General features: G+C 37.7%; 1 protein-coding gene across 1 annotated transcript in view; it reads left to right on the forward strand.

Moving 5' to 3' along the window:
• calcr (calcitonin receptor) overlaps nucleotides 1–16,986 on the forward strand; it is a 42,796-nt gene extending 25,810 nt beyond the window's left edge. Inside the window, exons 9-16 of the mRNA XM_057355132.1 lie at nucleotides 420–511; nucleotides 6,361–6,487; nucleotides 8,889–9,042; nucleotides 12,043–12,103; nucleotides 12,203–12,269; nucleotides 12,377–12,595; nucleotides 12,685–12,726; nucleotides 14,205–16,986. Of these exons, the coding sequence (XP_057211115.1) occupies nucleotides 420–511; nucleotides 6,361–6,487; nucleotides 8,889–9,042; nucleotides 12,043–12,103; nucleotides 12,203–12,269; nucleotides 12,377–12,595; nucleotides 12,685–12,726; nucleotides 14,205–14,426 (984 nt within the window). The 3' untranslated portion in view covers nucleotides 14,427–16,986. The remainder of the gene's footprint in view (nucleotides 1–419; nucleotides 512–6,360; nucleotides 6,488–8,888; nucleotides 9,043–12,042; nucleotides 12,104–12,202; nucleotides 12,270–12,376; nucleotides 12,596–12,684; nucleotides 12,727–14,204) is intronic.
• Nucleotides 16,987–17,052: the final 66 nt, after the last annotated feature.

Raw genomic sequence — 17,052 nt, forward strand, 5'->3', positions numbered from 1 at the left:
GTCCATTCAAATCGTCTCTTGAATGCACCTGCGACCAACTAGCAATTCATGTGATTTAAAATGTGATGAGCCCTTTAATAATCTCACCTTAAAGGGACAGTTCACCAAAAAAAAAAAATTCTGTCTTTATTTATTCACCTTCATGTCGTTCGAGACCTGTATATGACTCTTTCTTTTGTGGAACACAGAAGATGCTACGTATTTTGAGAAATGTCTCTGTGTTTTTGCATCCATACAATGGAAGTAAATGGGGTCCAATGTTGTTTGGTTATCAACGTTCTTCAAAATATCTTTTTTCATACAGGTTTGGAATGATCAAAGTAAATTATGAAAGAATTTTCATTTTTGGTTAAACTAGCCATTTTATTAGCGAATTCTTGCAGATTGATATTATACAGTATTTGTTTGTCTCGTTTCAGATGGCGTATATTTTGTATTACATGGCAATAGTTGGTCACGCTCTGTCCATCGTATCTCTCCTCATCTCTCTGGCCATATTCTTCTATTTCAGGTGAGTGTGACACTGTTCACCTATAGTGAGGGAAATAATTATTTGATCCCCTGCTGATTTTGTAAGTTTGCCTGCTTACAAAGAAATGAAGGGTCTATCATTTTTATGGTGGGTTTATTTTAACTGATAGAGACAGAATATTAAAAAAAATCAGGGGAAAAAATAATATAAATGTTATAAATTGATTTGCATTTCAGTCAGTGAAATAAGTATTTGATCCCCGAGCAAAAATAACTTTGTACTTTGTGGAGAAACCCTTGTTGGCAAGCACAGAGGTCAGACATTTCTGATAGTTGGTCAGCAGGTTTGCACATGTGTCCGGATACATTTTACTCCACTCCTCTGTCAATCTTTAAGGTTTCTTGGCTGTCGCTCAGCAAATTGGAGTATTCGCCTCCTTCACAGATGTTCTATAGGACTAGGGTCTAGAGACTGGCTAGGACATTTAGGCCCGGTTTCACAGACAAGGTTTAAGGCTAGTCCCAGACTTAAATGAATGTTTGAGCTGTCTCAACTGAAAACGACTTGCCCTAACATATCGTAAAATATGTCAGTGCCATTGTTTTGTCTAAAGAGGCACATAGGTAATGTTTCTTTCTAAAGCATTTTTGTAAAAGTGACTCAAATATCCTAAACCAACTGAGGTATAGTCCTGGCTTAAGCTAAGCCTTGTCTGTGAAACCGGGCCCTAATGTGCTTCTCCTTAAGCCACTCTTTGGTTGTCTTGGCAATATGTTTTGGGTCTTTGTCATGTTAAAGGCACATCCACAACCCATCTTCAGTGATCTAGTTAAGGGGAGGAGGTTCTCGTCCAATATTTTACGGTACATTGGCCCGTCCCTCAGCCCCTCAATGCGGTGAAGTCATCCTGTATACCTGTAGCAGAGAAAAAGCCCTAAAGCAGAATGTTTCCAACACTGTGCTTCTCTGTAGTTATGATGTTCTTGGGCTCATAGTCAGCATTTCTCTCCCTCCAAAAACAGGAGTCCATTTTGGTCTCACAGCAGTGCCAGCACTTTCGCCAAAGCCTTTTCTGAATCATTTTGATGTTCATTGTCAAACTTCAGACGAGCCAGGCGGGCCTTCTTGGGCAGGAGGACCTTGCGGGTGCTTCAGGATTTCAATCTATTGTGGCATAGCGTGTTACCAATGTGTTACCAATGTTTTGCTTGCTAACTGTGGTCCCAACTGTCTTGAAATCATTAACAGGCTTCTTCCGTGTAGTTCTGGGCTGATCTTTACCCCATTGGGGAAATCTTGCAGGGAGCTCCAGAACAAGGGCATTTGATAGTTATTTTGTATTTCTTCTATTTCCAAATAATTGCACCAACAGTTGTCTCCTTCTCACCAAGCTTCTGTCTGTAGCCTATTCAAGGTTTGTGCAGGTCTCCAATCTTGTCGCTGACATCCTTTAAAACCTATTTGGTCTGGACCATGGTGTTGGAGAGGTTGAACTGGAAGATACAGATTCTGTTGGCAGGCATCTTTTATATACATAACAAGCTGATTTAGGAGTACTTTCTTAAAGTGACAGGACTAATCTGTGGTCCATATAGGCACATAACCAATCTGTGGAGCCAGAATTCTTGCTAGTTGGTAGGGGATCAAATACTTATTTCACTGACTGAAATGCAAATCAATTTATAACCTTTATAGAACATTTTTTCCCCTGATTTTTTTTAATATTCTGTCTCTATTAGTTAGAACCTACCATAAAAATTATAAACCCTTCATTTCTTTGTAAGCAGGCAAACTTACAAAATCAGCAGGGGATCAAATAATTATTTCCCTTACTGTAAATATAAAAATATGATTTGAAGAAGATCAGAAATCTCTGCTGCATAGCTGCAGTTGCTTCGGAAAGATCAATAAAGCTCAATAATGGGCCGCTCTGTTGTTTACTTTGTTTTTGTCAAGTCTGTCTGTCGTCTGCTCTCGAGCAGTTTGTCATTTGTCAGAGCTGTTCACGGTGATGCTGGAGAGGTAGATTGCTCTTCTGGCAACTGAGATTTATTTAATTGACAGAGTCCTCGTTTAAGATTCTCAAAGAAAGATTTACCAAGAGGCTCTTGCTTACCCCATTCATCACAGCAGCCAATTCAAACCAAATAGAAAAGATGGAACGGCAGTGCCTGTGGCGTGCCACCGCCGGCATGGCCCCACGGAAATGCAATCTGCACCCTGGAGTTCAATTTGTTAACCTCTGAATTATATAGAACTCTAGATCAGGTGATTATTTTTCCTATTGGAAGAGTTGCCTTTTTATGTCTTACTGATGGATTGCAATATATTGTGCACAGTGCCTTGGAAATGCATTAAAAACCTAAATCAGCCCTCATTGAACTGAAAAGCAAAGTATTGAAGCTTCAACACAATCTCATTGCAATTCATAACACTTTTACTGTACTCTTTACAAAAAGGTGCTACAAAAGCTTCTTCAGAGCGATGCCTTGGAAGAACCATTTTTGGTTCTCAAAGGACAATTCACTCAAACGTTTGTAAGAATTTTTTTCCCTGAATTTTTCACAATCTAGATAACATTTTTCCACCAGAAAGGTTATACGGATATTAAAGGTTCTATATGGAACCATTCAGCAAAAAATGTTTTATTTTATGGCATCGTAAGGCACGTTTTTCAAAAAGTGTACGTAGCTAATTTATATGAATTTGTAAAATCTCATTCGCAAGTCTTATTACAATCTGCTTTCGTACCATTGATATGAGGTTTATGGGTGGGGCTTCATTATTCTTTTTGGTAATAATTGTACGTTTTGTACGATTCACATCTTATGAATTGATATGAAATCGTCACCTTGTGACATTACATTTTTACAACTTTTCAGATTCTGACTACATTAGAAAGCTCTGCGGTTAAAGATGTTGTGAATGTTCAGGTTGTGAATCTGAAGGACCACAGTTTAAAAACGATACTAAACGTCATTAGGAAAACATCAAATGACTTATTTCAAAACCATTATTTACAGGTTCTAATGCACCTTATGCCTGTTGTTGGCATAAATATTTTATAGGTTTATTTTATTTTAAGTTGAAGTAATAAAATAAGTCGGTCTCTGAAATAAAAACATCAATTCAATTTCACTACAGCATTTCTAAGTCAGCCAAATGAGAGCAAGATGATGGCATGTGTTATTTGAGTGATGTCTCAGTGAATAACATTAACAAATGAACTTTTAATGAGTCCCAAATGTTTCAACTCCCACTCGCTGGCCGAATATCCCGATTATTTGGCTATGACATAAAACAAATGTGTTCTCATCATTGTGCCTTATTAAGTGCAAATCCTCACTGTCCATTAGTCTTAAAAGCCCATAGCCAAACGAAAACCAGTAGGGTTTGTCAGGTTTTGTGTCATTTCATGCTGATTTGGTTTCCCTCCTCCGTATCCCCGAAGTTAATTTCAAGGGTAGTTAAACGTGGAGGCCAAAAACAGAGCTAGAGGGCACATAAGCTTTAGGCTGAATGATATTTAGTGTGACTGTTGTATACAGTGAGTAAGTGTAAAATCTCACTTCCTCCGTTTGAAGCATGCTTGCTTTAAGTACACTATTAACCGGTAATTGAAAGGTTGAGAGGAAACGCATCCATTAGAGTGCATCACGAACATATTATGATTAGGACCTCATTTTAACATTAGGGCCCAAATGATAAACACCTTTGTTGTCAGAAGTAATGACAGGCGGTTATTAGAATATTCTGGACACCAGTGAAAAGATAGCATCCTTAGAATCTATTTTTATAATGAATCGGTTAATATCACTACTGGAAAAACTGGATGAGCAAACTTGATGTAACTGTGCTGTTTCGTGTTTTATTATCCAAATTAAGTTACAGGAGCATACACCTGTCAAGGAAGGCTTCTATGTCCTGACCAACTTTTGCGAGATGTGGAAACTTATTTAGAACGTGAAGCGTAGAGGCGTGAAGAGAAGCACACAACACAGATGATCATTTCAGTCACTTTACTTGTATAAATAAAGTGTACAATAACAAAGTTATGCTCTTGCCCGGCGCTGATGGGATTCTTCTCAACCATCCGCACCGGAACCTGCGAGCACACTCTCTTAACACAACAAACTGAACCTGTCCCCATACAGTGACGTAACAGCATGTGATTGGCTAATACACTACTATGCATTTGTGCATAGAGAACTACACATTCAACACAATTTAACCTAATCCAACATTATAACAATATTAATATTAATGACACGAGTAACATGAATTCAGTGCAATTTCTGAAAGCGTGACATAGCAACGCTTGTTTTTATGATACGATTGCGATATTTACAGTCCGATCCCTGGAGATGTCAAAGTCTTAATGTTGTCTTATTGGGTCCAGATGTGGTGTTCAGTGAGGTACGTGACAGTATACAGCTGCACTGAGCTTTTATTTATGCCCGCCCGGATAATGCCAGAAATTTTGGTTAGAAATATGGGAAATAGCTTTAGAAAATGAGCTCAGGTTCTACTCCAGTCTGTCCAGTGCTCCAGGAACACCGCTGCCAATTTTCGGTTAAATCGAGTAAGATCAGGAGCGTCTTAATTGGGTGATGCTGTGGGACTTTGAGGGCATTGTGCAAGCATATTTAATCATTATCTTTGGTGATTGCAAAATACAGACGATCTTGTCCAGCTGCCTGTTGTTGACAAGGAAATCTGTTGCAGGTGTGAGGTTGTTTCACGTCCTGCATGTGCTTTAAAGTGTTTTACAACTCCTCCTGACCTACAACAGAACAGCATTTATTGCTCAAATACTTTTCTTATAAGATGCTTTCTCTCGTTTTACTGAGGCAATGTTGGCTTCATTTAGTTATAGTTGTTTTTTGAATTTCTGCTGTTTTTGTAGATTTTCTACAATACATATTAATAGAAAACAGTAGGGCTGTCAAAGGATTAATAGCAATTAATCGCACCAAGAATAACAGTTTGTGTTTACATAATATATGTCTGTGTGCTGTGCATGTTAATTTTGTATTTATAAACACATACATATACATATAAATACATTTAAGAAATATTTCCATGTATTTATTTACATTTGCTTATTTATATATAAACGTTTATTAATTTTTATATGTTCTTAAATAAATGCATGTATGTGTATGTTTTTATAAATACAAAATTAATATGCACAGTACTCAGACGTATATTACGTAAACAAAAACTTTTTTTCTGGATTAATCGTTTGACATCCCTGGAAAATATTTGTATTCTTGTTGTTTGACCCTAACTCTATAGTATGCACTTTTATTATGCACTATTATTAAAGTTCATCGAGTTTCATAAACTTAGCTTTGAAACATACCTTACAAATGGACTGCTCATTTGATATGAACCCATGAAAAGAGATACATGAAATAGTAATACCCTTCATTTTTATGTTTCAAACAGAGATGGCAATGCAGAAGCAAACCTATAGATTGTAACTTTCATTTTTGTGCCCAAGCTTTAAACATTTAGTCTGAGATAAATCGACAGGATACATTTCTCATTTTAGGGTTCTAGGTACCACAGTTCTTTTAAACAAACACAGACAATAATGTAAAACCTTATCTATGAATTCTCTTCTCTTATATCTTACAGATATGTAAACATCTCAAAGACCTCCCTTCTTTAAATTTCTGAAAGTCTTAAAAGATACATTTATTTGTCATTACATGGATCCTGAAGGCAACAAAAATAGTTAAAAAACTGCTTCAAGACTTAGAAATTGTTTGTTGTCACAAACCCGTCTTGAAATTACCTGTCAAACATAATTACTGTGTGAAACTCTGCAAAATTGCTTGTGTCATAAATGATCTGTGATTATTTTTATATATCTCATGTAGGAGTCTGAGCTGTCAGAGAATCACACTTCACAAGAATTTGTTCTTCTCATACGTGCTTAACTCGGCCTTCACCATCATCAACCTCATAACTGTGGTCAACAACCCCAAAGTGGTGCAGAGGAGTCCGGTTAGTACACCTCACCTCCACAACACAGCGTCATTGTCAATTCCAGCTCTTTTTTACAATTATGTGGGGAAAAAAGATTCTTAAATTTGCTTTACGTTCATGTGCTAGATTTTTTTGTATCTGGCTTGTGTAAGATACAACGTATACACCTCTAAAGACATTTTTGTATTCCAAGCAAGCCACAGTATTTAAAACTCCAAACTCATTGTATTGTTATTGCATAGGATTTTCGCCTCTACTACTGTATGATCTTTTCAGGTTTTGCTCTCTATGGAAGAATGCATAAATCTTCCACACAGGAATGTACCAGATGATCTAAGAGCTGTTTTTTGGAGTATTCAGACAGCTTTGTTAAAACCACTATAGACGTTGCACAGATGCAAGAGACTGTAAATATAAGAGAAATGGGCATAGAAGTGAGTCAGACTCATAAACGAGTATGCACCCTGCTTTCTTTGGTTTGCGCTAGCTTGTCTGTTGTGTAGAGGATTGGATGAGATGCTAATTTTGAAGTTTCTAAAGAAGTGCAGTGCAGCGGGAATGTACTCTTAGAGTTTGATAACAACGATTGTTCATACTCTCATATTGGTTTATGTTCGAGAAATGCATTATCACACTAGGCTCCTGCACTGAAAAACCAGACTCATTCATTGCGTTCTGTCAAAGTAAAGAGGTGTATGAGAAGATGAGTACCATCCAAACTGATGCCTTCTCAAAACGTTGCCTGTTTTGTGGAGGCGCAACGTTACAGATGTCTCGGTAAAAAATGCACGTTCTTTTGGGGGCGTCGGGCAGGTGCGTTCACTCAACGTTTAATTTACGATATCCTTTTCAGCAGGAGAAAATGTGCCCTCTGTTTTTCCTTTCAGCTCCCGGTGAGTCAAGCCTAAGCAGTCAGTACAGAATGCATTCCCAGGTTTAAGGAGAAGAGGTTAAAGACGGGGCTCAGCCACCCAGTTTAGACTCAAACCTTGAGATTTGCTTTGTTTTACAAGAATTATGTGACACGTCAAGGTCGTCTAAGTCAAATCGAAGGAGCCTGTGACATTTGAGGGATGGTTGCGTGTGGAGAATAACGTGTTTGTGGATGTGCTAACGGTTGCGTGGGTGAGCAGACAGAAGAGCATTGGGCTATGGACATATGGTAGAAAGTTCATCAGGATGACTGATGGGTTGTTGGGTGGGGTGATTCAGGGCTCAGCGAATTGAGATGATAACTTTTGCCAACTTTTTCTTCTAATTAAATCCGCACACGTTCTTACAAAGGAGCCAGACAGTTCAAGCTTTAGAATATCTGGGCCATGTTAAAAAGCATTTTCTACCGGTTAAACCTAGAGACAAGAATTAAACAAGAATTTGCCATGAAAAGAGAATCAGGCAGTTCTGTTCCTTAGAATGAATACAATTTATGCAATTAATAAAAATCTATGGTTTTTAACTTGGGCTAAAAAACAGAACATCGAAGTACCACATACAGAAGTCACAACAATGTTCTTTTATATATTTATTGGCTTTTCATAGCTTTATTATAGTTTTTTTTTTTTGTTGTTGATGGGGAATCCAAATGCAGATTAATTCAAGTAAAACTAACCATATAGAGTAATCATGTATTATTTGAATAGCAAAATAGTGTAAAACTAAAATTATCAAAACATTTCTGTTATTTGAAATGAAATAAACTATCAGCCAAAACATTATCTGAATTCTTTGAAATGTTGCCTCAGGAATAAACTGAACTGTATTTTTTCGGACCTCAAATACTGCAAAGAAAACAAATTCATATTCACTTTTAAGTAACATTTGTTCATGTATTTGAGAAAGGTTACAAAAAAATGATGTGATAACCTGTTCAAATTGCTATTGGATGACTTCCTGAGGTTCGATTTTGTTGAAATTCAACAAACGCTGGACTGAAATGGCTAATCTGAAATGAAATTTTGCAATGGTCTCTTATTTTTTTCACAGCTGTATATCAAATATCTGTGATAAAATATTTAACTTAAACTTAAACTCAGTATAAAATATAATAAAAGTATAATCATCTATAATGTGCTACAACTGGGGTAAAAATTGACCCGCAATAAGTTCCTAAAAAAGAATCCTTTTTTACATGCACATCATTGGGGTGTCTCTGGGAGCCCCACAATTTTAAATCCAATCAAACCACATCAATACATTCTGATACTATGTTGATTCCAAAGCAAAATCTGGTTTGTAAGCAAAACCAAACGGAACCCACTGCAGTAGTTCATATATAACGCAAATGGACATTTATCAAGATGTCTTAAAAAATGTCCTTACCCAACACAAAGCCAGTAACTAATGAGGCCTGCTAGATGACATATTGCCTGAATTGCTTATTGCAGTCAGTGTAAAAACATCTGTCTTATTCTCTTTGCAGATTGGCTGCAAGGTGCTGCATTTCTTCCACATGTACATGCTGGGCTGTAACTATTTCTGGATGCTGTGTGAGGGGATTTACCTGCACACTCTTATCGTGGTGGCCGTGTTTTCAGAGGAACAGCATCTGCACTGGTATTATCTTCTGGGCTGGGGTGAGTCCACCAGCTCCACTCTTCCTCTTTATCTGAAAAGCAGCTCTCAGTTTTCCCATCTGTCCCAAGCTCAAAGTTGTAAATATGGACAGCATCCATGTTAGCACAGAGTGTATCGTGACCTGTTTACATGGCAGCTGTTTCATCACCTTTTGCTCCATAATTTATTGACAACATTTGCTTGTGGTCATGTCCTTCTGCTCTGTAAACTGAGAACATTGTTAACTGCATAAACACATGTAATTCACATTTATGACACAATGTGTAGTTCATGTGTATTTTTGATACCTACAGTAATAAGGTCATGCTTCATTTCTGATGTTGTTGTACAGCAGGACATTCACGGAAAATGTGCGCTTAACGGGGGCAGTACAATATTTCCTGTTATTGAATATCGATGAAGCAGAGAAAATAAAGATATGAATGCACATTGTTAAAAATGGAAAAAAACAGTCCAAAAGCCCCAGAGGATGTTGTAGGTATAGTAGGAGCAATATGTCATTTAAGTATATACTAATTTGAAATAACCTCTTAAACAAAGGGTTTAGCTTGACCTTTTATTTGAGTCATTCTTGGCATTCTATAGTTTCATTTTCTATAAAACCTCATCCTGTAGTCTGTTTTTAGTATCCAATTGCTGCAAGTCTATTTCTAGCAACAACAAAAAAACATTGAAAAATGTTACAGTACAGACATTGTGCATTTTCCACCTTTGCTGTCATTTTACTATCCTTTCACTTTAGACCTTTCATGCACATATTCATGACAAACACATTTTTGTGTGTTTTTGTTGCTTGTAAGGAATGTAAAACAAGATTGTACAGTACTACACATATTTTTCAAAGATATCTTCGGATGTCCACTTGAGTGAACAGTATGAGTTTTGAGATCTTGTAGCTGTCCACTGTAGTGACCTCAATGCGTGAAAGGGTTGAACACAATTTCAGAAAACTTGTTGCTTTAATCACATTGAGGATAAAAACTAAATCATCAATCATGTCTCGTAATCACATAATGTGATATAAATGGTAATTCCAATCAAAACAAATATTAATGCTACACCATACAATACCACATCAAAGAATTTTGTTTTCATCTTTGTTGTAACAGTTAGTTAGTCTTTTTCTATTCTGAAATGACTGTACACCTGTTGTCATGATGGCGGACAGAGAACCCAGACGCAGACAGCAGTTTAAACAAAAAGACTTTTATTAACAAAAGTCCAACGAGGGGGCAAAAATAGGAAACAGAAACAACATGAATAATAATTGGCTTCTCAAAAAGCAAGGCAATAACAGGGCAGACAAGACACAGAGTGGACATCGAAGGAACGAACCAGCACAGGACAGCAAACACAAGGGCATTAAATGGGGAAAACTAATGAGGGGTAATTACAATGGGCAGGTGTGGGGAATGAAACACTAACAGGAAGATAGATGGGGAAACGAGGGGGCGGGGCCAAGAGACGCGACCGGAGAGCACATAGCACTAAGCAACAAAACAATGGCCATGTGCTTCCATACAGAACACAACAATCACAAAAGACATGGTACGGTCACAACCCTGTCCACAAAACTAGAAAACATCTGACAAGGAGGACAGGATCATGACACCTGTGGAAAGTCATTGATGGGTTTGGGTGATGAGTGTTTGGCTCAAAGGTGTTCAGATGGGTTCAGATCTGGGTTTTATGCAGACCATGCAGTCAAGTTCTTCAACACTAGATTGCACAGGGACATTGTCATGTTGGACTAGAAAAGGGCTCTGCCCAAACTGTTGCTTTAAAATTAGAAGCACACAATTCTCTAAAATATCATTATATGCTGTAGCATTAAGATTTGTGCTAATGGAAATGACTAAAGTTGTCAAACCTGTTCATTAGAATCACATTTATTTTACACTTTATTTTAAGGTCCAATTCTCGCTATTAACTACGACTTCTGCCTCAATAAACTCCTAATTTGGTGCTTATTAATAGTTAGTATAATAGTTGTTAGGTTTAGGTATTGGGTAGGATTAGGGATGTAGAATACGGTCATGCAGCATATGTGCTTCATAGTACTAATAAACAGCTAATATTCTAATAATATGCATGCTAATAAGCAACTTGTTAATAGTCAGAATTGGTCCCTATACTAAAGTGTTACCGAATATAGTATATCTGATATACAGCATTCAGATTCGTCTTGGCTATTAGTCTGCAACATAAAAAATACAAAATGTTAGCTCAGATTACCTTTTATTTGTAAGATTATACCTTTTTATTTTGTAATAGTAATAGTACACGATTTCCCCATGGATCTGAACGATTCCGCTGCGAATAGCAGCGACAAAGAAGTGTTTAGAAAAGTGCTCTGCTAATGTTTGTTGTCATTTAGTGTTGTGGGCGAAAACAGAATGAAAAGGGTCTTTTGCCCCGGGGGGCTTCAGCACTGTTCTAAACTGTTACCACTGACAGCTTTATTATGATGGCTTATTGAGGATCAGGACCTAACTGTCTTGTTTTGCCTTTGAATGAACAGGTCACAGACTCGGCTGAAAAGAGCTCTTAATACCAGATCATTATTAAAGATTCCCTGATAACCTTCTGTCATATCTTTCATTTATTCCCAAAGAAGAGAGGCAGCGGCCCTCATCCAGCCGTAGCAAATCCGCCAATATGCTTCAGGCCTTTAAAGGCTGAACTGAGGATATTTAATGCCAATTTAAATTTTTCTAACATTTCCACTAGAGGGATTGATTTTGCATCCAACACCCCAACGCATAAAGGAATTATGTTTATTTAGCAAATAGATGCTGAGCTTGTAAAGAAACGTCTGTTGGAGTACTCTTATATTTAATACTTTTATAAATCACGCTCTGTTTAACACATTCCACACAATTTATGCTCTACTGTCCCATTTGACATTATTTCTAGCATTTTTAATGGGTATAAAAAGTAAGTTATAAGATAGAGAGATATGCTGTGATTGACTAATTTCTCAATTCTCCTTTCAACAGGATTCCCCCTGGTGCCTGCATCCATCCACGCTGTAGCTAGGAAAAAATACTTTGATGACAAGTGAGTAATGTTCACTGCTACTCTGTTGTAAATACAGAAGACAGGCCGGGTCTAGTGGACAGTAGATCTGATATGGGATCTATTGTGTTTTTCCACCAGCTGCTGGATGAGTGTGGAGACCCATCTGCTCTACGTGGTTCACGGCCCCATAATGGCAGCTTTATTGGTGAATCAACACATTTCTATAAACTCAACGCCTGAAATATCAATTTATCGAGTTTTGCATGTGTTCTACAAGTCTATCTCAATGTTTCGTTTTTCTTTATGCCCTAGGTCAACCTGTTCTTTCTATTGAACATAGTACGAGTCTTGGTGACAAAACTGAGAGATACGCACCGGGCAGAGTCCAACATGTACATGAAGGCGGTGAGGGCCACCCTCATTCTCGTGCCCTTGTTAGGCATTCAGTTCGTCATTTTCCCTTGGCGGCCGGAGAACCGGCTGGCAGGAGAGATTTATGACTACATCATGCATATTTTAATGCATTACCAGGTACTCCCTAGTGATCGTTGTGTATTTGGAAAACGAAATATAAAGTAAAAGTATGATAATAAGGCTTCCTTGTTTTTTTGTTTCCTAAGGGACTGCTGGTGGCAACCATATTCTGCTTTTTCAATGGAGAGGTAAGCATGACCAGATTAATACATACCTAACCTTGGCTAACCTTGATTTTTATCACAATTTTCATGTGTCTTGTCATGCTGTCTGTCTTTCACATTGCTGTTGGATGACTTTGTCACTCCTGAGGTTTGATTTTGGTGAAATTCAACAGACACTGGACTGGAATGGCCACCATACATCTAGAAATGCTGATTTGAAATGAAAATTTGGAATAGACTCTTATTTGTTTCAGCGGCTGTATATACATGATTAATGAAAACTTGTATTTTACACCTTATGCTGTTTATTTTGTGAAAGATTGTTATTTTCGCTAAAACACTTGCTCTAAATGCTTCTTAAAGAGAAATGTAAAAAACAATAGAATATGGTTTCTTGGCATTAGGATGTTGATACAGTATGATTAAATGCAATATCACAATACTTAAAAATAGATCGTTTCCCCTTTAACTATAAAGTAATGCCTGTTATAATTTAAAGAGACCATTCTGAGTGCAGTCACCCCCGTGTAACAGACGTGACATTTGGGCTAATGTGATGTTTTGTCAAAACACACTGTGTGCCGGTGATCGAAAAGCAGTGATGCAATCTGTAAGTTTCTGGGTGAATACCTGGCCACGCTGTGTAACACATTGACTCAGACGTGTTTGATGTCACTTTCCGTGATTTGTCATGAATCATTGGCAATATGTGTTGACGGCTTTAAGCATAGTTTGCAGGGTATGACAGTGAAGTTAATAGTTACAACATGACGTTTTCAATCCAAGCCACCTATCTGTGAAAGTCCCTAGGTTTATAAAGGCCAGGATTTTAAAGCCAATGTGTCTCAGCGAGGGCATGAGAGGAGTATAAAGCAGCAATAAGCACCAGCGAGCCTGTCAAAATGCATTTACCAGACTTGGACAAACAAACTTGGAGCACTCATGCATGACAAAACCAAGACAATGAAGACACAGTTTCATTAGAAAACTCAGCATGAGGTTTCTGGCACAAACTTGAATGGAATGAATTAGCAGCTTTTATCCTCCTATGTGTAAGTCATGTTTTAAACATGCTGAATTATTTCTGGGCCTGGAAAATGGGTCAATTATTAGCTTATGCATGAGCAGCCCGTCTCGCATCAGCATCCATATGCGTCTGCAAACTATGTTCATGTCTCCTAAGAGCAGATCCTGTTTCAGGACCATAAAGGGCGCGCTGACACAGAATAATATTTTCTTTGTGGTTGTTTGTTTACGCCAGTATAATGATTTGTTCCGAACTCAAATGTCCTGCCCCTGGTGTCCCGTCTGCTCTAGATCTGTGACTGATCCAATATCTCTCTTTGTTGTGGTAAAAATACACAGGCCGGTAATTGCGAGATTACAATCGGGTTTTCATATTTATAAGTTATGTGCAGCTGGGAAAGAATGATAATAGAGTACCGGTAACTGATAGATATTCAGATGTTATGTCTAACATCACATGATTTCTCTCACCACAGGTCCAGTCAGCTCTGAAGAGACAGTGGGTACAATACAAAGCACAGTGGGGTCAGCGGAGACGCGAGCACTGCTCCATGCGCTCCACGTCGTACACCGCCACCTCCATCACCGAGGTGCCCGCGTTCATGTTCCATCACGACTGCAACAGCGAACACTTGAACGGCAAACAAACAGAAGACTCAGAGCTTGTGGCCCTCAAGACGGGCGAGACGTACGCCTGACAGATCTGAGTAACATGAACGATTCGAGAAAAGTCAAACCGGAGACCGTAGGCTCCATTAAGTGCGTGTTCACAAGCTCCCCCATCTCAGAGTTCATGCGCTGACAACAACAGGACGTCCAGAGTCTGTGTGTTGGCACCAGCGATTGTGCTGAGAGATCACCCACAACTTCATCTAAATTCTTTACAGCTCTGCTTCTGGGAGTTGAGACGAAAACAATATTCGGTGACGGGAAGCGTTTCTTTAAGTACGTCATGTTAAAGCTGCTAGTTTCAGAAGCTCCTCACATCCACTCTGGGCTCTTGGCCCCTAAACGGCGAAAGTTACTTTGCAGAAACCAAAGGATGTGTTGATTTGTGTTTTTCTAAAGCTTCTGGGACGTGGTTCTCAAGCGGACGGGCTGAGATGTCCATCAGCGAACAAAGGAAAATTCTTCTGTGCCTGAATCCTGAGCATTCAAGTGTCAAAGGTGGTTAGAAACATCTGTCCGACGGTGATTTTGTAACTAAATATAGCTTTGTGTCTGTCTCGCGAGCCTTCTGACTGCTTTACTGTTTTCGCAGCTGTACTCTTTTGCCTTGTCTTTGCTTCGAAAGGGGGCGTAGAGGAAAGAGATGAACAACGTGGGTAATTTTAGCAGTGGATTTATAACTGCGTGAGTACAAAAAAAAGTATTCAGACAAAAAAAGACAAAAAATATATTCAAGTGTTGCAGATTTTATTTAAGTCTGATTTTGTCTAAAGGCATCTTTGTCAGTGTTTTGGAGTGCTGCTTTCCCAACAAGTACGTTCCCAATGGGCAACCAAATCTAGTTTGTTCAATGCTCTGGTTTATTCTAGTTTTCAACCAGTAAACAATAATTCTTGCTTTTGTTACAAGAGTTAAATAGGAATGAACAAAACAGTAATAACAGAAAAGCACTTTAAATCAACTCAACATCAAAACAAAGCGTTATGACTATTGTTATGGCTAGCCTAGAGGAATATCATAAAACGCTTTCTTCTGAAAACACTCCCATATGTTAGTGGTTATGTAAAGGACAAACATGTAGAACAGCTCTCCGTTTTATTCCCCACTTATTCAGAGGGGTAGACAACTGTGAGAATAACAAAACATAAGCTTCAAATGACCCGTGGGGTGCATGACATGACAGACAGACGTCAAACACACTTCGCATTGGATGATAACTGAACAAAACATTGAATGCACATGTACATCTATATAGAAAAAGTTCGGAGCTACATGTATTGATCATTGAGAATTGAATCCTTTGTTTAAATATTATATTGAAAAGCTAATTTATGGATTTACAATATAGGAATGTAAAGAGTTTTTCCAGAAGTTGTTTGTATACATTTCCTAATAATGTGAATTTGTTTAATAAGATGGAAATATTAAGAGAACAGTTATGAGAAAGGTTTAAATATTCAATACAGTGACGCTCTGGAAACAAGCTTGTTTATTTCTATCTCTATATGAAATGTTTATTTTTTGTTACATTGGACTACAACACTGTAACTTTATTTAAAATGAAACTTTAAGATGTACATATTGTGTTGTGTTTCCGGAGGTTTGAGGTGAATTTGTGAGTTTTTTTGGTAATGGTATTTACCATGTAATTGTTTTAGTCTAACATGACATTGGTATCATGGTGTATATACTGTACTGTCAGTCAGTCATAAAGCTTCTGTTGTATGTTTTAAGCTTCAGTTCTTGATCATGTTTCCGGGATGCCAATGAAGAACTATTGTGCTTTCAGAAGAAAACAAACTTTTAATTTTCTTTGTCAAAATTGAACCTTTTTGAAAATGTGTCCATTTATATATGTATAGTCAGAGACTTTGTCTTTGAGTCACACGACTTTACATCATATTTTGTACATAAGATTAAATTTGATGGCTTATAGCTAAAAGTGTTTATGTGACCCTGAATAATTTCTTATTAAAGAAAATATATATATATTTATTATTTATTTATTACTTTATATTATATTAAAATTATTTTGACAAAAAAATTATACATCACTCTCCTCTACTACCAGATGTAAGGTTTGCATTTCTGTACTTAACATCCTAGCTAATCACATTCAGTCTAATTGACTTTTGTGAGATGTGCTTTGATCTTGCCTGGGGGTGTGGAAGCACATACAACAGTCCAAGATATTTCTGGCATAGCCAGGTCACGTTCACTAAGCTTCAGCCTCTACAGGTGCAGGACTGACAAATGATTTTTGTTTGCTTCTAACATGTGCTGTCCTCTTTCTGCCCATTATAAACAGCTGTGACCCTAATACAAAATACATGGCCATAAAATCCTACTGATTTGGGTAAATAAACACATATTTTGTAATGTTTCCTCAGCTGGAGTGGTAAAATGGACAGAAAACATTTAAAAGACAGTTTTATGGGATTAATGGAGCTAAAAGCTAAGGGGGTTTTAGGCACTCCGCTTCGCATCGTGCCACCACGCCCTTAGCGGTTATAAAATGCACTGTAACCCACTGCTTCTTGGTGCTTATTGCTTTATTAAACAAACACAATTTTTATTTTTAATATTTATATTTTAAAATACTAAAAAATGTATCAACTATTTGTGACCACGCCTGTGAAAACCAGGCTGAACTCT

This window comes from Triplophysa rosa, linkage group LG16 (assembly GCF_024868665.1).
Source record: "Triplophysa rosa linkage group LG16, Trosa_1v2, whole genome shotgun sequence".
Lineage (NCBI taxonomy): Eukaryota > Metazoa > Chordata > Actinopteri > Cypriniformes > Nemacheilidae > Triplophysa > Triplophysa rosa.